Genomic DNA, 24,839 nt, shown 5'->3' on the forward strand with positions numbered 1-24,839 from the left:
CTTGGCTGGGAGACACTGTGCCATCCACCATATTCACTGGACCTTGCACTGACAGATTACCACCTGTTTCATTCCCTCGACAACCACCTCTATGGGAGATCCTTCGCAAATGAGGGAGACCTGCAGAACACACTCACTGACTTCTTTGCATCCAAGCCCGCCGAGTTTTATCACCAGGGTATTGTGCAGCTGCAGGAACGTTGGCAAAAGGTGTTGGATGTTGATGGAGATTACTTCGAAACCTAAAGGTCCACTGTATTGTTCTTTGTTTATCACTGCTCTAGAACGGCAAGAACTTTTTTGGGTACCTTGTAAATGAAACAGACAGAAATAGAGTACTATACTAAAAGAGAAGTACTGTGCACTCGACATCCCCAGAGTCTAAACTTTGTGATCTTTTTAGGAAGTTAACTCTTTGATAATCCTTTCCATAGATGTTACACCACTTACTTTTTGACAGACATGAAGCAATTTGTTTATTACTAAAATTGTACTTGGTTATTGTATCAAGTCATCAAATTTTATTGTTGTAACTACAGCAGTTGCCGATATCTATAATGTAGGTGAAACTCAAGTAAGATGGATACAAAATGTAGTATGTCCAGTAGAGTTGGAAGAGGGTGTTAACTCACTTCTTTTTGCCCAACTTTCCTAAAAAAGATCTAAGTATAACACTGAATAGGAAAGATCTCCCATCTAATTTCTGGGTACCTAACAAGTTTGGCTAGTAAGTACACAAAAAAGGTAGAAAATTCAGCAAAAATGTAAAAATAAAAGATTGGCGTTATCTTGGTTTAAAATACTACTGTACGGACGCGATAAGAAGCGGCGTGCAATCAGAACGCAGAACGGCAGAACGTGACCAAATTCTGTCTCCTCGTTGGCTGCCATGTGGCTGGGGGATTTCTACGTTGCCACGTTCGCACAAACACACGGACAGGCTAGTCAGCTGTTGGCAAGATCGGGCATTCTTGCAAGCATGAATCTTCCTGCTCTACACAGCAACAGAAAACCTTCACTGAAAGAACCTTTGTTGTGTTTTTATTATGGTACATTGCAAGCACCAGCTACCGGCATCTTTTTACTTATGTTGTATCGTATCACAATTACCAACAAGAGAAAATGCGTCTTGTGTTATGAACAACACTGTGGCAAATCGTTCTCCTTTGATTTCATGCCGCCTCTCTTTGCCTTCTTTATCACGCCGCGATTGTTGAAGCTTCAGAACGTACAAATGAAATGTATTTCTTGAAAATTATGGCAAATTACCTATAAACAAATTACGCACAACTTCGTTTCGTTAACACGTTTTTAAATTATATTTTGAGGAACCTACAAAAATTCACCTCCAAAACAGAATTTTACAGAACTGAGTTACTGTATTACGGAGAAGAATTTATCAAGAACAAATCAATTGTGTGTGAATTGATTGATTGAGTTGGTGTTTTAAAGTCCACTTTATGCACACTACGGCTAATCTGGAATGGACCTACAGTTGGAAGTGGGATCCGAACCACTATATGCCTCGACAGGGTATCAAATCCAGGACTACTTGATTACAAGGCGACAACACTTACCCTACCACTGTGCCATCGGGGAGGCACATGTGGGTGTGTGAAGTGAGATAATTTGGGAGCTATATGAGAATACAGGCTCTGGCAATACAGAGTTCAATAAATTACAACGAAACCCTTGGCAATTGCTCGATTTCCTTAACATTAATGATACATTTGGTACATGTGTTATTAATGCTTTGAGCTACCTGTATGTAAAAACATAAAAAAAATGAATGAAAGAACAGAAATAGTAGTTAAAGAATCAGTTGTTTTTGCTTACCGGCTACCATTGTAGTGGCGCTATCCCAAGATCATCTTCATTGTTGCTTGGTAAAGGAACATCTTCATCTGAGCTACTACTGGCACTGTTGTCTTCCCGCCCAAGTGAAATTACAAAATCCTCCATTTGCTGCTCTTCAACTCCCTCCTTTTCCCATGCTTCGGAAATAATCTTCCTTGTGTGTTCTATAGCCGAACGCCACCTATCTGCTGTCACATCCCCAATAGCCCGTTCTGTCAATTGCAAAATTTTAGACGGTATAAAAGGTGGCAAAGTGTTCCTCTGTGCTACCAGCCCTTTGACCTGTGCCCAAATAAGTTCGATTGCATTGTACATACAATGATAAGGCGGGAGACGGACCACCGTATGTCCCGCTTCTTCTGCAAGCTTGTCTATTCGATATATGGGGAACTGGGGTTTGTGTAACATAAGGAGCTGCAGTAGTTCAGCCTTCCTCATGTTTCTGTGGGCTCGCGAGAATCCTGAAGTAGGTAAATCCGGCAACAGCGCGTCGCTACCAGAGTGGGTGGTCCCACGCTGCTTGCTAGCGCGTCCCGACAATAATATACTTAAACATTGGAACATACCAAACTAGTACAAGCTATAAGCACCACGAAATGTTCCTGTATCACACATGTATTCTTACCTGTGACATCCAAATAAACAAAAATGTGCATACTCTTCAGCTGGCCCATTATTGTTTCTACCACCTCGACACAATGACGTGTCTCATTCATGGCTTCGTTTGCTTCTTTTACAATGCCATTTATAATCAATGTGTAGTTCTCCGGCATAACAATGATCCCTTCTATATTTCCATCTTTGGAAGCTTTCTTTGCTAAGTCTTGAGTCTTATAAATTTTCTAAAGGAAACAAAATTATTTCTAAAGTTATCTTGCTGTCCTTCATTGATGCAGAGAAGTTTGAATTATTTAAAAAAGTCTGATAAGAAAGAAATTATAAAATGTAAAATATGAATTAAATTCCCTAAGAATGACTGGCCACACACAATCTTATCTTGTTTTAGGTATATAATAATAAGATTACTTCTGGGAGTGGCCTAACACTAAGGACATTTATTTTTTTTATTTTTGTGATCTAAGTGAACTAAAATTTATTTGTTTGCTATGTTAAAAGTTCCAATTGTAATTCCAGGTTATATGCTGCAGTTCATCCTGAGCTGAGAAATGTGTGTTTATCTGAAATGGTGGCTCTCATATACCGAATTTACTCATGTACGAGGGTCATCCAGAAAATAAAGACCGTTTGATTATACAAAATGAAAAACAAAAAACAATTCTGTTACATACCTGAAGCTTCCTTCACTTCTCTACATAATCACCTCCTCAGTGGCGTGGGGTGGATTTTTAAAAGTGTTACCGGTTATTAGTAGGACATTTAAGGGAGACTTGGGCACCTCCCCACCTCATGCCCCCCCCCCCAATGTCTTCCAAGTAGTTCATATAATATTAATCTGGTACGTATGCAATTCAATACTAGATTTTGGTAAAGTTATTAATCAGGAAAAATAATGTTGACATAAGGACTGAAGTGAAATCGCAAACATTGGTTGTTGACACAATAATACGTAATTTGATACTTACAGAAACATCGAAGGCTACTTATAGAGCAGATCAATCCAACTTTGAAAATAGTTATATGATGCTGGGATCCCGGGTTCGAAACCTAGCTTGGGCATGGGCGTTTGTGATGTCTATTCATCAATTTAATCATATCATCACTCATTCCCATCTTCGCAAATTAGCCAAAAGTGGCACAAGCGAAGCAAAATTAATCAAGTCAAATCAAAAAACTTCTATGATGCTGTCATAAAGAGAAGTTTTTCATTTGAATTTGAATTTTTGGGTGCGTCATGGTCATGGTCCATGTTGTCCACATCTGAATTCGACACTTTTTTTTTTCACCCGAAAATAGAGTACATGGCCAACAAAAGAGTTTAGACAACTGCACACATCCACATAACCACGGATAGTCGTTATACCACGAAACATTGAGATGTCGGTCATATCCAGCAGACGACTTGGTTTTTAAATCGTTCAAAATAGGCTTTGGCCTCCCTTTCGCCACAATTTCGATTTTTTCTGCAAAATAACGAACCGAAAGATTGTTTCAAAATATCTTCTATTGCACGATTACACACACTGTCCAGATAGAATGAACCCGCCACCTCGGAACTCTGAGCAAGCTTCATAAATTAATTGATAATGCCCGAAAACAACATAAAGACAAAAGACACCAGTCACAAAACTCCCACTGCACAGTCCCTCCCACAAACCGTTGTTTAGTTTTGTAACACGTGAAGCACCCTCCTTGCCCCCTCCCCTCTCAGCATCGGCCCTTCCCCAATATTTCCTTCGGAACCTGCAAGAAGTCCAGTTCTACTAATGTTGCCATCTTAGTTCTTTTGAAACCAGATTTGCCCAAATCGCGAAACTTTTCATTTCAAATAATACGTATGTAGAGTAGATGTAGTCTTCATCTGTTTCCTAACTACTCCCACTCCCACGATTCGCTAAATCCACTGAAATCTCATTTCTGACACCACTACTATTTCGTATATTTTACGTCCTTTGCTACCTTTAAGGCTTTCGCTTTATAGGATAATCGTGACGATGAGGATGCATGGTGAATTATTGAAATAAAATTATTATTTCTTTGTGTATGTAATTATTAATTTTTATAATTATGTAAGTAAAATAATAACAACGAACATTGAAATAACCATTTCTTGCTGAGGATTCGAACCTGCGACACGTGACACTTCAGAGCATGCTAAGATAAGAATCGGGAAATTATGCTTGTAAGTATTGTTTTCACCCAAAAACAGATCTACCACCTCAAAAACATTGCTTCAATCCGAAATTATTGCATTCCTGTGACAACGTATGTCAATCTCAATCAGTATTATCAACAATTATCACAAATTCCTGTAACCGAAATAATATTAAATGTGTGAAATATAGAATTTTAGGTTGACATTTTTAGAAGGACAGCGGACCCCTTGACCATACCCATCCCTCTCCTCTCCTTCTCGCCCATGATGTCGAAGAAGGACAAAGAGGACTTTCATAATCGCTGATATTTAGTGTAAATACAAAATATCACTTGGTAGTTCGCTTTTGCCCCAGTGTGATTTGATTTTTTTAAATTTTGATTTGGCGATTTAAGTCCACTTCATGAACAGTAATGCTAATCGGGACAGTTTAAAGTTGGATCCGAACCACTTGTGCCTCCACCGGGTATCGAACCCAGAATCCCTTGATTATAAGGCAGCGACGCTACCACTGCGCCATCGTTCCCCAATGTGACTGGACACCTTCAGAGTAAGATAGACCCGATTAGGCAACTTAGCTCTTTTCTGTCAATTGAATATGGCAACACTGGTATGTTTCCGGTAGGGATCACCGGCAACTGCGGCGGCTAAACAGTCATGCCATTAACCTGCCTCCTCCTCCCACCGTAACAGTCTTTGCCGCGACGGAAAGTCTTTACTTGGGTGGGCTCAGGGCCCTTTCCTCATGTTGCCTGTGGAGGGTACCGGATCAGTCCTTCTCTTCGCTTTTGCCAGTGTCAGAAAAAATGTCAGTGTGCAATGTTTACTTTACGACAATATTACCAGTTTATGTACGTAATAATATTTTAAGACGGGTTCTTCAATTCTTTATATTTTGGTGTTACCTGCGGTAACAGCGGCTACATGCACGCCACGCTTCTGCACCTCCTACATTTAAGCATTTGTCGCATCTGGGCACAAGCTTCAGAATTCCCATGTTATACTCTTCTGCCGCCAGTTCATTAAACCAGGTGGTCACTGCATTCTCCAACTCTTCATGACTTCCAAAACGTTTACCGCCCAGAAACTCTTTCAGCTTAGGGAAAAGGTGGAAATCGCTAGGAGCAAGGTCCAGACTATAGGGTGGATGATCAAAAATTTCCCATCCGAATTGATCCAGCAATTCTTGAGTTGCACCAGCAGTGTGAGGGTAGGCATTGTCGTGCAGAAGCACAATTCCTCCAGAAAGCATTCCTCGCCTCGTGTTTTGGATGGCTTGCCATAGTTTTCTTAGAGTCTCACAATAACGATTTGCATTGATCGTAGTGCCTTTTGGCGGAAATGCGCGAGCGGTCTTTTGTTTGAATGCAGTGACCACCTGGCTTAAAGAACTGGCGGCAGAAGAGTATAACATGGGAATTCTGAAGCTCGTGCCCAGATACGACAAATGTTTATATGTAGGAGGTGATTATGTAGAGAAGTGAAGGAAGCTTCAGGTATGTAACAGAATTTTTTTTACCTAATAAATATTGTTTTTCATTTTGTATAACCAAACGGTATTTATTTTCTGGATGACCCTCGTATAATGCACACATTTTTCCAAAATTTTTGCCCTCGAAAACTGTGGTGCATATTATGAACGGAATAATTCAGACAGCTAACATTAAAACCACACACGTCTTCACTATATAACATATAACAGGCACAAATACATATCACCAGGTAGGATTTCTTAGTAATAATATATTAAAAAAAAAAAAAAACGCTACAAAGTTAATGGCCATTTCCCATGATTTTTCACTTTGTAACGGAAATTCTTGCAACACCACACTGTTGTAGATTTGGAGCATGCACCTGCCGTCACATGGGATGTGAATCAGCCATATTTGCCAGGCAAGAAATAATAGAAAATAACTTCCTGAGCACTGCAAATCCATAAGATAATTTTGATCTTGCTTTCTTCTGCTACAGAATAAACAAGGTGGTTGCTGAAATGAAAGCTTTGGAATGCTAAACACAGTCGAGGGAGAGGGGAATGTGGCACGAGTTGGTGCCTCATTGCATACACACAAGATGATATTCTCCACTTGGTCGACATAGCAACAGGTGACTCACTGAATAAGTATGATTCGCTCTTGATCGGCATACCAACAGCCATTTCTTGAACCTGAATTGTACTGCACAATATATATGATATATAATTGTTTCTTGCTTTTCCCCATCAAGAACCAGGATGCGCATTATATATAAATATAGTAACGGAGTTGTTACTTTACTTGCCTCCGGTGCAAGTAGTCCTGGTTTCAGCGTTGACCCAGCATTGTAAAGACAACATAATTGAAAATAGAAGTAGCAGCCTATGGTATTAGAAAGCAAGATCTAATGTAGCATCTAATGTACAGCCACTTGGCAGACTGTGACCATGACTGGCTGTTACAGCTTTCAATTTAAATTTAGTCTTATCTATGATAGTATTAAAGGGGCTAAAACCACCAATACTTAACAACACTGTTAACATAATATTTAACATTTTTATTGTGTTTTCTGCTGCCTTTTAAACATTTGGATTAGGGATGGGTTGATATGAATATGAACTACCAATATAAAATTTACTGATATTCTACCAATCCAATATAGAATTCCAAATGATCCTAGAAGAACCTGAATCAGTGCTGTATCTACAACCCGCAAAACCCCGCAGTGCGGGGGGCCCTCAGCCATTGACATAGTAGAGGGTTCGTATGTGCGCATATAAAAAATAAACATAGTTACTCAGAGGTACAGAAACAAATACAATATCCCAGGTAAAGTTAAAGTTCCCTGTGCATGCCATGAAAGCACATTAAGGATATGTTGTGGGCATGGCCCCACATATTTTCGATGCCGGACATCTTGGAGGTGATGTGATCAGCACCATTCTCCGGCTGCATTTACACCCCCCTCTCAATGGGTACCATTTGATTTGATGCTGGGTGGACCCTGGATCAGCTTTTTGCGGGGACAAAGCCGGAAAAATTACAACCTTAGATCAAATCAGGCTACAATTTCATGAGAAAATAGTGTCATATGTATATCACATCACCACCGGTGTCGAAACCGGGAGGGAGGAGCCCGGGCCCATCCAGTTCTCGTTTGACCCCTTTGTAAGGGGCCCAATGCATATCTTCCAACTGTAGTCTTCATGCTCTTGAATGAGTGAGTCCATTGCAAAATAGGCTCCTTTGTTTCCTTTTGTAAATGTCAAAAATTGCTCGCCCAGATGAAAATTTTATCTTGGGCCTTCATTTTTTATGTAAATATATGTGAAGATATTAAACTCCTATAAAGGATTGTAAGAATAAATATTTATAAACGGAATATGATAAGAAATTCTCGGTCAAAAGTTACATGTAAAGTATTATGTTGTATAATTACATAATCACAGTAGTGCAGTGAATTTTTTTGTCCTGCTAATAAAGTTCGATGTACCCTCATATATATGTTTTGTTGTCAAATACAGTTATTGCAATTACTATTTTTCAAAGGTTAATTCAAGTGTATTAGGTTCCACCTTAAGGAAAAAAAAAATTCCCCTCTTCCCACAAACAGAAAGAAATCAGTATTTATGCTTTACTTAGCTTTACCCCCCCCCCCTCAAATCTCTTAACAAATCGGCACCTATGCACATCACCCCCTTCCCATTTTAAAAAGAAATTGAGTTGAATTCAATATGGCGGCCACTAATATGGTGGACATCTGCTTGGAACACACCAACGTGGTTCCCCCTCAGCCTAATCTGTTTCTATCGATTGTACCCAGCCTAACTCCTTTACTTTTTATAGGGGGTGTTAACAGACTTTTGAATCACCCTGTAGGCCCTTGTATGTGAGTTTGTCAACATGAGATCAAGAATTACACACACTGACATTATATATTATAATGTATGTGTGTGTGAAGATAGGTAGGGGAGCCTTTGGTAACATTTTGCGGGGGGGGGGGGGGGGCAACATTTGTAGATCCGGCACTGACCTGAATAGTTCATTGACCTCCTTAATGAAGATTTGTTTCCAGGTGACTGCAGTGGAAAACAAGTTGCTTATTTAGACATTTACTTTTTTTTAAAAAGTAGGGCATGGAGATTATCCATAAAAATTATAACAAAATGTTAGAATTTTGCACTAAAAAAATATGCAATTTTACCGATATGCCCATATCAATCAATACCGATAGAGTACCGATTAATCTGTCCCATCCCTAATTTGGATTAATATTGAGGTCACAGGAATCAGTATGTTATTAGTACAAAATGGTGTCAATTAGCTCTGAAATATTTACTATTAAAAAAAAGGGTCAAACAATGCAATTTGTACTCACAAGTATCATCATATTAGATTCTGTGAAATAGTCGAGCAAGATACAGCTGTAAAACTGATCTCCATGGCTCTTGCAGTCAGATTCAGGATTCACAATCCCAATGGGAACAAAATTTGGTGGTCCTCCAATTGCAAAGCAGAATATAGACACTTGCAGTGTTGGGATAATAAAAGTAAACACGAGAAACCTGAAGAAGAAAGAAAAAAAATGATCAATTAGGCTAAGCTGATACTAATGTGTGTCCAGTAAAATCAGTGGGTCGTGTGTAGAGGACCTGCGATGAGAGATTTTAGGAATAAATGTGTCAGTTTCCTTGCAGAAGAGGATTTGGGGCTCCCATTTTCTAATTAAGGGTAACCGATGACATAGTGGTAATGTCATCGGCTTGTGATCAATACCTCCTCGACATATGCATGTGCTGGTCATCCACGGAGGGACAATCAAGGTATTTTTCCATGGGGTATATTACCCCAATAATACTGTTGCTCCCTCAAAAAACACCACTTTAATTTGAAATTATCGCATTAATGTATATTATTATGACTGAAATCAAATTATACTTTTAGGTTGACATTCGATATCTAAGCGGGGAACCATCCATGCACCCCCTTCCAGACGTCCATGTCTCTACATTATTATACTTTCACCTAGAAATTTCATGTAGAGGAATCTTATCACTGTTATATAAAGATACTATATTCTTAAAGAAAATAAAGTATTTTCAAGCCGAATTAAGTTCAAAGCAACTACTGGAAAAAGGGGTGCAGTGGTGCAACCACAAGGGGTCAATGGGCCCCTCCCCAACCTTGGACACGGAAATCAATTCAATGGGGGCAAACATTGAGGTAAAAGAAAGCAAGACTATAGTAGAATGTAAGAGCAGCAGGACAAAAGGATACTCAAGATGGAAATAGTTTCCACGTCTTTCTTGCATTCTTTCTTCCAGATGGCCAAAAGCACCTGCAGGGGACACAAAGGGAAATTGGCCCTCCTCGATGTAAAATTTTCTTCCTAGCTTCGCTCGCAATGTCTTCTTTTCTTACAGTCTTGTCAAGTTCAGAGCCATAACTAGGGGGCGGTGGGAGTTGGCCCAGGGCACCGAACGATCTAAATGAAAAAAATTTAAAGAGAATGCCATGGTGCCACCTTAAATTTTTTGTGCTGTATTAAATCAATATTGTTTTCAGTTTGCAAAAATTTGGATCTAAAAAAATTTCTTGCTTGCTTTGCTCCCAATTTTATTGTTTTCTGTAATGCATTGTAAATTACTAGAAAGAGAAGTTGTGACTACTAAGTACTTCAGACTCTTGCTGCTAAACAGTTTTGTCTTAAATGCATGAACACAATTGTGTGGAGGAAAAGGGGAGTGGCACATTTCAAAAACAATTTATTCATTATAGTGCCTCTATACATACCCATCAATGCAATGAATCTAAAACAGTGTGATAAAATGGGGTTTCTCTCTCCAGACTGAACTTTCATAAAGGTGTTTGCCCCCTAATCAGAAGGTCTGCATGTACCTATGCTCCTCGATGGCATAGTGGTAACGTTGTCACCTAGTAATCAAAGGGTGTCGGGGACGATACCCAGTGGAGGTACGAATGGTTTGGATCCCGCTTTAAACTGTAAGTCCAGTCCAGATTAGCCTTCCTGTGCATAAAGTGAACTTGTGGAACAGTGAAAATGGCGATTACATTAATAACATTGAAATGAAATGCATGGGAAGAAGTATGTATATAGTTTTCTTATTTTGTTCCTTTTTCATAATTGAAGGACTCGGGTATAAGACAAGGTAAGTGACATTTTGGTCATTTTTGAGTTACAAAGTAAAATATGCCATCCTTCAATTTTTGAGTGAAATTGCCATGTCATACAATTTCCATTGGACTCAGTGAAGCCTTCTGAAATTGGTAAACACAAAACGTAAACAATTTATCTACAGTATAGCTTCTAATAACCGTTTTCCTTAATGAACTCAGAAATGACCAAAATGTCACTTACCTTGTTTTACACCCGAGCTCTTCAATTAGAAACAAAATGTGTATGTTCATAATTGCATGTGAAGGGATCTCTTCACGTGAGGTCTCTGGCCAGTGGCACCTAGAAGTGCAAGTGCGAGCACAAATGACACTCCATTCAGTGGTGCCACTGTTTGGTATGAAGTGGCATATCCTACAATAGTATGTAGCACATTCACTTGAAACATGTTACAAATGGTCCACAATTGTAGTACTGCTCGCAGCACTTGTACCATACCTCTTAATTTTCATCCACTGAGTTTACAGCAAAGAGTTACAATACAAACCTTGGTAGTTTAATTCTATTTGTTTAACATCATGAACATCCATAAAGGAAGCGATCTTGTACATCCTCACTTCTTGAGGTTATTCAAAAAGCATAACTTATAATAGCAACTCTACATGTATTGTTTTACAAAAAGTATGTAACATTGAACTCTTACCCAGGGTTTCTCCACAGTCGAATGAAATTTTTGAACAGCAATCCCCAGAGTCTGTTACGAGAAGGGCATCCCCATTGGATGCGTAATTGTTTATACTGAAAAAGTTAATGAGAAAAACCTACTAGAAAACTAACTTTTCATTCTGTTAACGTCCAAGTCAGTTTCACAGTAGTAGTAATTTCATATTTATAGACACTTAATGGAAAAATGGAAAAAAAGTTGCAAAATTTTATCATCAAAGACTCATAGTAAATAAAAAGAACGAACTTGTTCTAAAAGCGATTAAAAGAAAGGCATACATTACAGAAAGTGTGTACAATATGCAAGTATGTGCACAAAACACATTCTGCAGTGCTTGACATAAATACCAAAGTAGTAGCAACTGAAGCTTAATTTTATTTTTTTCCAGTATGGAATAAGCTGGCACCCATGGCAGAGTGGTTAGCACATGGTGCTACGACACCAGGGATCACAGGTTCGAATCCCAGCTTGGGCATGGATGTTTGCGAGTGTCCATTCATCAATTTCATCATGTCATCACTCATCCCCATCTTCGCAAATTAGCCGAAGGTGGCACAAAAGGCAAAGTAAAATTATAGCAAATCAATCAAACCAGAAATAAATAAGCCAATAAGAACTTAAAACACTTACACAGCTATAGCAAGAAGGACATTTGCCTTTCCTCGTATCTGTATCGGAGCGAACTTTTTTAATACCTGAAGTGGTTGACACTTCATCCAAACCAGTTGGCTCTCCTATTGACAGTATTTCTGTCTGCAGCTGAGAAGAGAATAAAACGTGAATTAATGATTTTTTCCCACACTTTTATACAGCTCTTGTCCATAATACAACAAACATACCAAATTGTTTACATGAATATTAATTAAATGAAATATATTGACATCATGTACACCAAATGATCATATGAATGGATCTAAGCTATTACAATTATAACTAGGGCTTGGAAGTTGAAGACCTATAAATTGCCAAAAAAAGCTATAAAAAGACCTAAAAATATAAAAAAGGACCTAAAAACGGATAAAAGGACGTATAAATGTGATCCAAATTAATTAATAACTTCAGTTTTAATTACATATTTAATGAATAAAAAATACAAAATTCTGGTGGTATGAAAAACACAGTGCAAAAAAAATATGAATGAAATGCATCTTCTTTCAGACATTATATATTTTTTAGATTAACATAATTTGAAGAATCATATTTGGCCTAACCACACTAGGGTTACAGAAATAGGACTTCGGAAACCTTTCTTTCTTTACTACAGAAAGGATGTTTAAGAGGTGATGAACTGATGATGATTCGAATTGAGAATGGACAGTAAAAACGTAGTCGAAAGAAGGTGAAGTTGCAAAAAAAGCTGTTAAGACCTAAAAAAAAAGGCTAAAAAAGGACCAATAAGCCAAAAAACACCGAAAAAGGCAAAAAAGGAAAATAAAACCCACCTTTTTCTGGCTTACAATGACCCAAAATGAACATATATTATGTTGGGCCTCCTCCTCGGACACTAGGAAAAAAAGGATTTTTCCTCAACTTCCGAGACCTAATTATAACTATTATAATACAAAATAGAAATGTACCTACATTTGATTCTTACTAATAAAGTACCAATCTAAAAACAAGGAGAGAGAGATACAGAGAGAGATAGAGAGAGAGAGAAAGAAATATCTCTCCTTGTCCACACACAAAGAAATTGCCAATTTAAAATTACAGTTTAAGGTGGAGAGATACTTTGATGTAGTATTACACTTAAAACTCCATATTTAGAAATTGATTTACCCCCTCCATGAATTTTGCATTCATAGTATTTAGAAGTTAACTTGATGGCAGAAATTAGGGATGGAGAGATTATTTTTTATACTGTTATTTTTATGGATACAAATATTAGGGTGTATTAAATGGAAATGGAACAGTGGATGTATTGGGTTACATTTATGTATGTGTGTGGCGACAACCCTGTGTAGGGGTAGTGTGGGAGGTAAGGAAGGAAATCCAGACTGCATAATGGACTCGGGCTAGACAGTTGTGCCTGAGCATGTGATATGCATAGGCGGCCAGGCTACAGTGACGTCCAAGAAGGTGAGCAGGCATCTTTCACTGCCAAAGAAGTCCAAGAGGGTGCAGACTAGTGGCAAAGTGATGCTGACATGTTTTCTCGATCATGAAGGATCTCTTCTCCTCGAGTTCCTGGACCATGTACTGCTTGCTACTGCAGTACCCTCCACCGTTTGCACGCAGCAATCGAGGCCAAACATCCCAGCCTGTTGTCCTTTGGAGTGGTTTTGCTACATGACAACGCATGACCACATATGTCAGCTGTTACAAAGAACACATTGGCGACGTTTGGGTGGGCAATGTTTGAACACCCACCGTATAGCCCTGATCTATCGCAATGCAACTTCTATATCTTTGGTCCATTGAAAAAGGCATTGAAGGGCCCCTGTTCCGTTTTCATTTGATCCACCCTCATATACATTTCACATCTTGGTTCTACAAAATAAATGTCTAAATATGCAGACTCTTTTTCAAAGCAAAACCTATTGTACTCATCTGGTTACATTGCAATTTTATACTCGTATTGCCAAATGTTATTGGTATCAGCATGAAAATAAACCAATATGTGCTATTAGCCAAATTAGTGCATATCAATTAATTGATCATATCAGAGTAGAATTATAGACTTGCATAATATATGAGGAATATTTATCCATGTTGGAATATACATGGCGCACATAAAAGAAAATAGCAGTTTCATCAATTTTTTATGTCTTGTAGTGACGGGGTACGAGAAGAAATGTTACATTCGATGAAAGAAGAACTGTGAATTTTTTTTTAAAACATACCGTAAGTTGGTTAAGCGAGTATAAGTGTACCTGTGGATGTGTGATAGTCTGATGGTTTGATCCCATTTCATGATAGAACGATACGATACTCACAAACCCTTTACTTTTTCTCACTGCCATGGGCTTCACCACTGTCGAGAAATGGAAACTCCCCAGCAGAAAGTATTCTGCTTACCTACAGCGGCCACCATGTTCTCTCGACAGCATCCCATGTGATATCTTCCTTTGGGGATTTGTGAAATACCGTGTTTACGTGCCACCACTACCGATCGATCTGCCTGAATTAAAAACTGGATTGTTTCAACCATTCAGTCCACCACATCAGACATGCTGTAAGTATGGCTGGAATGGACTTCAGACTGATGTATGCCGTGACACCAAGGGATTGCATTATTGAACACTTATAATGTCAGTTGTACAAACTTTGACAATGTAACAATTGTTCTCAAACCCCATCGTTACAAGAAATAAAACATTGTTCAAACAGGTATATTCTTCATTAAATTAGGCACACGCAGGAGATGTATTATGTAGAACTGTTAGCGAAAAATGCAGGCTCGACATGATCGACCTCGACGATTCCGCACAGGTAAAACAGCAGAAGCGAAAAATCAGGCGAAGCCAGGCCGGCTCGGTAGCTCAGTGGTAGAGCAACGGCATGGAATATCAGAGACCCGAGTTCAAATCCTGGTCGAGCCTGCATTTTTTGCTAACAGTTCTATGTGGTATATTCTTTTACGGCACGGACAGTTCTGCATTGTAATGGTCCCATTGGGATATAATGTAATCGTAACCTTGTTTGTATTGGAACAGGCCTGTATTCATGCTGGTTTAGCCCAATCAATTTGAGATTTCAAATGTAACGTGTAACATCACTGTGGATGCATCCACCCTTACCTCCAAATCAGCATGCTCTGCTTCTTTGCCCGCTTCCACTTTATACTGAGCAACAAAATCCTTCAGTGTTGCCAGCTGTTCCTGCCCCGCAAGTGTTCCCCTCGGAGTCTCCTGGAGAGAGAATGTCTCCAGCTTCATGGTGATGATGGCCGCAGACTCCTCCTCGAAATCCTCCACATTCTCTTCCTGCAGAGCCAGCTGCAGGAAGACGTCCTCCAGATTTGTCTTGTGATAACGCTTGATCAGGTTGTCCGGTGGTTCCTCTGCTAACAATCGCCCATTTCTCATCATTCCGACCTGTTCCACCAAACAATTAAGGCACTTAATGACTCACAGCATGTTGCTTATTCAAAATTATGTGGGTATACAGTATCGAGACAAAATGCTTTTAAAAGATCAAGTTGTAGTGTGATTCACTGGTGCAAAGTATACAATGGGTTTTAGTATTCGAAGAGATCAATTCAGATTTATTACTGTATATACTTCTTGTAACTCTTTTTCATGATTGGAAATTCGCTGAGACTTCAGGTGTCCACGATATTCATATTCTCTTTATGGCTAGGCTTACCATACGTCTGGGATTAGCCCGGACAGTCCTGGCTTTTCAGTGCTGTCCGGGGTGATGTCCAGGATTGCAAAATGTCCGGGGTTTTGAGAATCTGAACATGAAAATAACTACCCATATTGAATATTCATATAATATTGAATTTTATGTTGTTATTAAAACAAACGGTATGACTTGAGACGACCGGACCCCTCTCCGATTTTCTTCATATTTTACATACTCACTAATTGAGGCCTCCTAATCACGAATCTGAAGTTAAAATTTGTCGGTCACTTCTAGAAATTGCGAACCATTGACGCTAGCCTCACAAACCATTGGTGCTAGCCTCACGAACCATTGGCGCTAGACCCACGAACCATTGGTGCATGGTTAGGTTAGTTTCGGCTAGGTTAGGCAAACATAGTTAAAATTTGGTGTCATGGTAGTATCAGGATCTAGAAATTGGAAATAATTGCGAACCATTGGTGCTAGCCCCACAAACCATTGGCGCTAGCCCCACGAACCATTGGCACGTGGTTAGGTTAGGCAAACATAGTTAAAATTTGGTGTCGTGGTAGTATCAGGAATATATATATTTCGTTATGAAACAAAAAAATTTGCGAAAATCGACAGTTTCCATTCCAAAAACTAGCACCTTATTTTCGCTTATTTTTGCAATTTCTAGACGTTTTCGACAAATGTTAACTTCAGATTCGTGATTAGAAGGCCTCAATTAGTGAGTATGCCAAATATGAAGAAAATCTCAAGTCGTTCCAAACAAACAAGACATTTCTGAAAAAAGTCATATCTAGTGAAAAGTACAACTGCGAGTCAACTAACAGATAATGCTACCTAGAACAGAGAGGTTTCCAAAACATCAGAAAATGTATTATTCAATTAAACACTTGCAAATTAATTGATTGATTTTAGAAAATAATGTTAATATTCTTTCTTGTACGATTTATAGTTTAATGTTCCAATAAAATGTTAAGGCTTTTAAGTAATTTCAATTTATTTTTGTAAAAAAAAAAACTGAAATTCAGCAGTAGCGAGTTGATCGCAAATATGTCCTGGGTTGGGCCCAAAAAAATATGGTAAGCCTATTTATGGCAGTGTTTTATAACATTTATTTTTACCTTTCTGTTTTATTTTGCAACCATTGCAAATTAGAACGCGGTGGTCACTCTAGGACCATGGTAAAGTTCTAGTATAATTCCCACTTTTCAAGGCGAACTTTCAAGAAATTCAAGGGTACATGCAGACATTTTCTCTATTTCAACCGTAAATATTACAACTTCTCACCTTCCCCCCCTATACACACACAGAGAGACATGCAAATATCATAAGAATATAAAGGATGTAAGTCAATTCAATTAAACGATATACATATTTAAAATATTTAATTTAAGGTGCATAGTTTAAATTTCTCATTTCTTATACTTGGACTTGAAATACATCTACAAACACAAGTCACAAATGTTACAGGATATACTAATCCACAAAAAATTATTAATTTCATTGTACACAAATTTCAAACTCAAATTTAACTAATCAACTTCAAGATATCCTGCAATATTCTTTCGTCTGTCAGATAGATGGTCCTGAAAAGGACACTAAGAAAGTAAACGGATTGAGAGAATTCTGTTTTATTTTCTACGCAGCTCTATTTTCGTGTCCTTCCACCATAAAAATAAAAGCTAAACTGTGAGAAACTTGCCTCAGGGCATTAATAAATATGTATAAATTCAATGAGATTTGGATTAATAAAAGTTGCAATTTTCACATCTACAGAGAAAACTTCATGCAGAATTCACACATAATTCCCGGAGCCAATAATTCACGCAGAATTCCCAGTGAGTAGCCACCCTGTCGAAATAATACCATATTGACTTGTACTACTGTTTATGAAATGTGTTATTTTAAAATAGATTCAGTCAAACATTTCCAAACATTTGTTTATTAGTTACCTCGATGGCAGAAACCATTGACGATTCCAGGATAGTCGAGCCTGGGCAAGGATATTTCTTTGTGAGTATCTCTTCATTATTTCATCTAATCGCCATTCATGCATCGTTGTGATTAGCCAAAAGCAAAGATAAACATCGGAAACAAATACTTTTGTGTATTATACGAGGGACGTTCCGAAAGTAAGTTTCGTCATTTTTTTTTCACAGGGAAGCTTCATTACAAACAGAAGAATAAAATGTCATAACAAAATACAATCTTTTGGCTATTTTTCCACATAGTCGCCACCAACATTGATACATTTGTCGTACTGTGAAATTAATTTCAAGAAACCCTCCTGGTAAAAATCGGTGCCCAGCGATTTAAGGAAGTTCTTCACAGCCTGTCGCACCTCTTCATTGCTTCCGAAGTGATGTCCCGATAGTGCTGACTTCAACGCAGGAAAAAGGTGGAAGTCTGATGGGGCAAGATCGGGGCTGTAAGCCGGGTGATTCAATCTCTCCCATCCCAGACGACGAATGTGTTCTGCAGTGACCCTTGATGTGTGGGGTCTTGCATTGCCGTTCAAGAATAAAACCTCTCGACTTAAGAGCCCTGGTCTCTTGCGTTGAATGGTCTCTTGCGACTTCAATTTGCTTAGTATGTGGCAATAGCATGCCACACTTCCATTTGTGACCATGTTTCCAACACACATCTTTCTGCCATACTGGTTTGCACTGAAATGAGCCCGGGCACGTCGGTCTGCTGCTTATCTCTATTCTTCGGCACTCTGCGCATGCGCCAGCGCTCCTCTGCTCTCGCTCCTCCCGTCGTGAATTCAGAAAAGATTGTCTTTTGTTATGGCAATGTGTTTTCTCGCTTTGTAATACAGGTTCCCTGTGAAAAAAATGACGAAACTTACTTTCGGAATGTCCCTCGTATAATATAATTTTAAATAATGAGTTGTTCTATGACATTATTTGAACTGATAGTACAAAAGTGAATACAAAAAGAAAAATATGAGCATCATCTTTTTTTGAATAAATGTTTATCATTGTAAACAGTCTTATTTTTATTTTTGAAATACAGTTGAACATGAGTTATACGTATGTCAACATGAAGAGAAAATAATACGTGTAACTGAGAATTACTTACAAATCAGATTTAGATACCACGTCATATTATTAAAATACTGTAATTGTATCTTTTTTTTTAGAAGTAAGATATAATACAGGTTATTTCTGTCATAAAGTGGCAAATTAACAAATCTAAAAGTTTGATTCGTAAGTTTTATGTGGATTACAGTCCACTTCCGGTAAAAATTTTACTTTCTGGTCAAGCGGGTAACTTTTTCTATTTCCGTTCTCTATGACCGACCAGTAGCACCTGAAAATGTTCACTGAAGGAACCGCTGTTCTGTTTTTGTTATGGAACACTGCAAACGTCAGCTATCGGCATCTTTTTAACGTGTTCTTTTGTGTCCCGATTACGTACAAAAGAAAATGCATCTCATGTTCTGAACAACTGCCGCAAATCTTGCTCCTCTGATCTCATGCCGCACGTGGAGAAGAAATGTATACTTCGCATCTGTGACATTGTTGTAGCTTAGTTACGTACAAATCAGCTGTATTTTATGAAAATTAGTATGTATAACACCGAATTACGTATAAATGCATTACGTACAAATAAGTTTTAATTAACACGTTCTTAAACAATATTTTGCCGGGACCTACAGTAAAACAGAATTACACAGAACTGAGGTATGTATAAAGCGGTCTCAACTGTATATAAAATGGTTTCATTTGAATTCATACAAAACAAAAGAAATCACCAATCGGCCGGCATTACTTACTTGTTGTAGTCTGCCTCTCATATGTTCATGCTACCAATCGCTTATGTGGAGCTCTCGTGATTAATTTAATTTCTGCAGTCCAGGATCTCATTGATCTGAGTTACTGTAACATGCTACCTATTAATTCTTAAAACTGCAATAGTGGTTATCCTGTAAAACCCTATTTTGTATAAGAGCAAAAACACCCTATGAATAATGTACTACATGTTTCATCTTTAGCTAGGGAACAGTTCTAAATCGCCACAACGTAAACATTACTTTTTGTAACGGCTAATACGAACCTTGTGAGCATGCCTTGCTTCCTCAATGTAGTGGGTTGTGACAACTGTGGTAACATTACCAGTTTGTGAAATGGTGACTAGGTGGTTCCAAATGCTATAAAGAAACAATGTTAATATGATACGATATTACTTAAAATTTGATACATATTTACCTCTTATTTCTAGCTGTACTGAAGTTCATTAGGAATCCTTTATATTGAAAATGTTCTAAAATATTGTACCATGATAAAATACTAGAGTGCGCGTCAAATCTCCTGCATATGGCCTTGAACTGCTGAACAGCACCAGCGAATCACAGATGTGCTGCGTTGCCTAGTTCAGAACCTGTTTCACCTCGCTACTAAATCGTGTACCTGGCGCTCGGATATAAATATATTATTTCAAGTGTCAGTAGTTCAACAGATGGAAAGATAATGAATTTGCGAGTATGTACGAAAAACAAGCGTGATTGTAGATTATACCGTTCCCTCTGTAGAAGCAATGTCATTATACACGTATTTGCATTGTATCGTTTTTGTTCTCCCTTCGTTCCTGTTGCATTCCGAAACTTTCCGATTAGCGAAGGGAACAGGGCAGGTTCGTTCCCAGTGATGGTAGAAGGAGAAATTGACGAAGAGGATGTTCGAGTGAAGAAGAGAGCAGTAAAATTGACTTTAAGAAGTGCCAGGCTCTAACAGCTCAAGCGTGTGGTGTGAATCAAGCTACCGTTTCTCGGATATGTTCGGGTCAAAACAATGTGGATCGGGGCCTGCTCCAATGTTTCAATCACCTAGAAAGCACATTAACGTACCGAAAAGAACGACAAACTTAGATGACTTTGAAAAATACGTAGTTCGTAGAACCGTCTTTGAAATTTACGATTGTGGCGAATTTTCTACTGCCAAAAGGATAACGTACTCTTTACGGGACAAAATATCTTACAAAGGCTGTACAACTTCCACCTTGAGAATATTGAAACAATTATGCAGTCCCTCTGGCATAATCAGGTATGTTCTTTTCTTCCATTAAGTTTATTATATGTTATATTATCTAATGTTCCGTGCTCTCCGTGACAAGGCGTTTCGCTCAACCACGCTGTCTCTTTTCCGTGTGAGATTTCGACATGTCACCGCTGCAGTGCGCTGCTATTGGCTATCGCCATATGCAGGAGATGTGACGCGCACTATAGTAATCTGTTGACAAGATAAGTCTGTCTGAGATCACCTCCACCATGGTAGAGATCGAGAATGTGTGAGATGCATCTCTGCATTCCCCCTGGCATGGTGGAGAGACAGGGTTCGAAATGGATTGCAACGTCATTCCAGTTCGTGAATATCTGGAAATTTTCCATTCTGTCTCGTCACAGATGGTTACACGCTGTTCTGGTTTATTCAGTTTCTTTAGATATTTCACATTTTCCTCTTCAGTGTGAACTAAATTGTTAACACTCTTTAATAGTTGTAACGGGCAAAATTCTTTATTGTATTGGGAATAGTGGACACCAGTCTCCTACATTAAGTGAAACTCCCAGTTTGTGAATATCTGGAAATTTTCCGTTCTGTCTCGTCACAGATGGCAATGCGTTGTTCCGGTTCATTTAGTTCCTTTAGATATTTCACATTTTCCTTTTCAGTGTGAACTAAATTGTTAACACTCTTTAATAGTTGTAACGGGCAAAATTCTTTATTGTATTGGCATTAGTGGACACCAGTCTCCTACATTAAGTGAAACTCCTTACTGTGCAGACTTTCTGCGAAACAAGTCACAAAGATAGTGTGTCTGATATTTTCTCTAGGAAAGATAAAAGTGAGAGATACCCATCTCTCCCTCTTCTTGTTAAATATCACAGTTTGAACAACAGGATGTGGCCTAGCAACGCAAGTGTGAGTTAATCTGACATCAAGGGTGACTAGGTTAGATAGCGATCAGAGACCCAAGGTCTCCACGTGCGCATGTGCCCACACATCCACTCCACGTGCAAGAGATAATGATCACCCTGATAGCTTGTCCTCTGAAGGGCAAGACAGTAGGAAATAGACTTAGGCGAAAATGGCCACTGGAACAGAAAGGTTGCTTGAAGGTTAGGGCAAGTATCAAGACACACTAACTGAAATGGTACAAAAACCATCCCTTTTAGGAAACAGTATCCTGTACCAGGGGAATTGCTGTCCAAGGTTGATGGTGTCGCTTCTGCCAATCTTAGGTAAAAGGACTTCACTATATTATCCTATCTCCATTCAGTTACCTTTAGGTTTAAAACTTAGAACTTAATATCTTAGAACTTGGTTATTACATTATATGTGTATAATTGAACTTACATATCTGAACTTACAAAACCTTATGAGAATTTAGATAGAAATTAAGCCATAGAAATGTATAAATTGAGTTATCAATGAATTACTCTGAGCTACAAACCCAAGTGACACCAAAGCGCCTTGGTGTTGCATAGTATATATTGGTGAAGATTTTTTACATATTTTCTGGTGCGGATTTCCTACCTTTTCCTAAGGAGCGGATCAACCCCAACAGTTGGTTCATCTAGAATCAGCAGTTCTGGTTCTTGCAGAAGAGCAATAGCAAACGATACTCTTCTCTGCTGACCACCACTGCAAACATACATGTACATGAGAGATTAAGTAACATGAAAATGGATGGAGTACTGTAATATAGTGCCAAATATTTATTTAGCAAAGTGAATATACTACATATTCATGTGTTTTAAGTCTACTTTGGGGGCTACAGTATAAAGTGCCATCTGAACCACTATGTACCCCCCTCCAGGCATTGAGCCCAGGACTCCTTGGTTTTAAGATGACAACATTGGCACTATACCATCGCAGAGGCACTATATAGTAAATACATGTAACTAAAACTATGTACAGTCACGGACACTGCCGGCTTGTAATGAATACATTGACTTTCAATGGAATCGTTACAAGCCGGCAGTGTCCGTGACTGTACAAGGTGGCACAAAAAGAACGCATGTTTTTGGAAGAAGTGTAACGTCGTTGATGAAGGAGTGATGAGGCCGCAGTGGCTCAGTCGGTAACGCGTCTGACTACCATGCTCAAGGTCCCGGGTTCGATCCCCGGCTGGTTCAAATCCGGGAACTTTTCTAACGGTGAAAGCGGCCCCGGCACCCACCTAGCGTCGCATAACATGGGTACCTGGGGGAAACCCTATGGGGTAAAGGCGGTTAGGGGTGCCATCACATCACCCCCACTCACGACCGGATCAAGAAAGTGTGGTGCATTACCCCCACGCCCCCTATACGCCTTCATGGCATGGTGCTATGCACAGGGGAACACTTTTTTTGTAACGTCGTTGATTTTCAAGCTACAAACTTTTTATTAACACAAAATCCATCGGAAAGAAATGCAGTTTGGATAAGTATACAGTGATGATTTAAGTATGGAAAATGATGTCGGAAAGATTACGTCATTGTTGTTGTACACATCATCTTCCATACTTAAATCATCACTGTATACGTATCCAAACTGCATTTCTTACCGATGGTTTTCGTGTTAATAAAATGTCTGCATCTTGAAAATTATCAACATTACACTTATCCCAAAAATATGTGTTCTTTTTTGCGCCACCTTGAATTTAGAAAACACTACATGGGGTGTTTCAAAATTCCTGTTACAAATTCCTTGGACTGGCAGATTGGACCAAGTATATGAGATCTTAAACAGCAACACGTGTCTGGAAACACGGCATGCAGGAAGTTCAACAAAATTAAATCAATTGTTAAAAAATAATAAAAAGGGTAAGTTGTGTATCTGCTTGGTGAAGGAGTGATGATTTGTACAAATTGATGTTTGAAAGTTGCCATAATAGTAGACAATCCACATTGACAAAGGGGTATGGGGGAGTTATGTCATTACAGCTAAAATGTTATGCAGTTTGATTGAGCCATGCATTACACCACCCTGCCTGGCAACACTTACTTGATCTTCCTGCAAGAAGGCCTTTGAACATTCAGCACATGTGGTATTTTGCAACTTCTTGAAACCCAGTCAGGGTGACCTCCTGAAGTAACATTGAAATGAAGAATTTGTATACATTTTCTAATTCATTTTCCTTCTGTATTGTTAGTGTCTGAGTTCAGGCTCTGCAAATTTTCTTTTGCATCACTACTTCTCCACGAGCAGTCCGTACTAAAACAATGAAATTGGGTCTCTTGCTTGCATGTGGAATTTGTGTTTTCCATCTAGAAAGCTGCAGAGAGGGGCATTTACTTGCTTTGGATCAATAACAAGTACTTTTTCCACATCAAATGCGCAAGCTCATGTAGATTAATTTAACCTCCAATAAGTTCATGTACAACTTAATTATCTACACTTTACCTGATATTTTTAACAAAAGATGAAGGCTTAGGCAATTTCAACAAGTCTACAAGGAAATACAATCTTCTGTCAAAATATGCAGTGCTCAGTCCAAACAAGTAGGCAAAATACCTCAAGGTTTCTCTGATAGTCAGATCATCAAACAAGGCAAGCATCTACATGTAAACAGAAAATAATAATCAGAAATTGCAAAAAGAAAAAAAAAGTATAAAAGAAGATATACGAGAATTCATTTTGCTTGCAATAAGTAAACTCCAACAGAATTTATTATCTCTCAGAAAAATTAAACAATGTAAAATATGTATTATTTGTTCTTCTTTGTCATCATCATCCTTCGCCGTTTCCTACCTCTGGCTGGGTCAGCATAGAAGTCAAGCTTTTCAATTTTTCCTGGTCTTCCACTACTCCTCTCTTTCCACGGTGTTCCAATATTGACTTCTTCTAACACTCTCTGCTATCTGCTCTTTCCACTCCCCTTTGGCCTTATTCCCACTCCCTGTGCATTGTAAGCTTTTACTGGTAGTCTTTCTGCATCCATCCCTTTCATGTGTCCGAACCATCTCATCTGTGCCTGATCTATCCTGTCCTGAAGCTTCACCACCCCCACTGTTTGTCGGATCTCCTCATTCCTTATTCTATCCCTTCTAGTCTTCCCCAGTATATTCCTTAACAATTTCATCTCCACTGC

The 24,839-nt window shown here is 38.7% G+C and overlaps 1 protein-coding gene across 7 annotated transcripts in view; it reads right to left on the reverse strand.

Annotated features, from left to right (window-relative positions):
• The window catches only part of LOC145981216 (ABC transporter G family member 20-like), a 54,285-nt gene that overhangs the window by 13,581 nt on the left and 15,865 nt on the right, over nt 1-24,839 (reverse strand). For all 7 annotated transcript variants that reach the window (XM_083114355.1, XM_083114353.1, XM_083114350.1 and 4 more), the window contains 8 exons: nt 24,152-24,306; nt 22,301-22,408; nt 19,824-19,917; nt 15,203-15,499; nt 12,096-12,224; nt 11,445-11,539; nt 8,984-9,170; nt 2,483-2,699 (listed from right to left, as the gene is read on the reverse strand). In XM_083114355.1, the coding sequence (XP_082970481.1) occupies nt 2,483-2,699; nt 8,984-9,170; nt 11,445-11,539; nt 12,096-12,224; nt 15,203-15,499; nt 19,824-19,917; nt 22,301-22,408; nt 24,152-24,306 (1,282 nt within the window). The remainder of the gene's footprint in view (nt 1-2,482; nt 2,700-8,983; nt 9,171-11,444; nt 11,540-12,095; nt 12,225-15,202; nt 15,500-19,823; nt 19,918-22,300; nt 22,409-24,151; nt 24,307-24,839) is intronic.

Source organism: Lepisma saccharinum, chromosome 29 (genome assembly GCF_977018435.1).
Source record: "Lepisma saccharinum chromosome 29, izLepSacc3.1, whole genome shotgun sequence".
Taxonomy (NCBI): Eukaryota; Metazoa; Arthropoda; class Insecta; order Zygentoma; family Lepismatidae; genus Lepisma; species Lepisma saccharinum.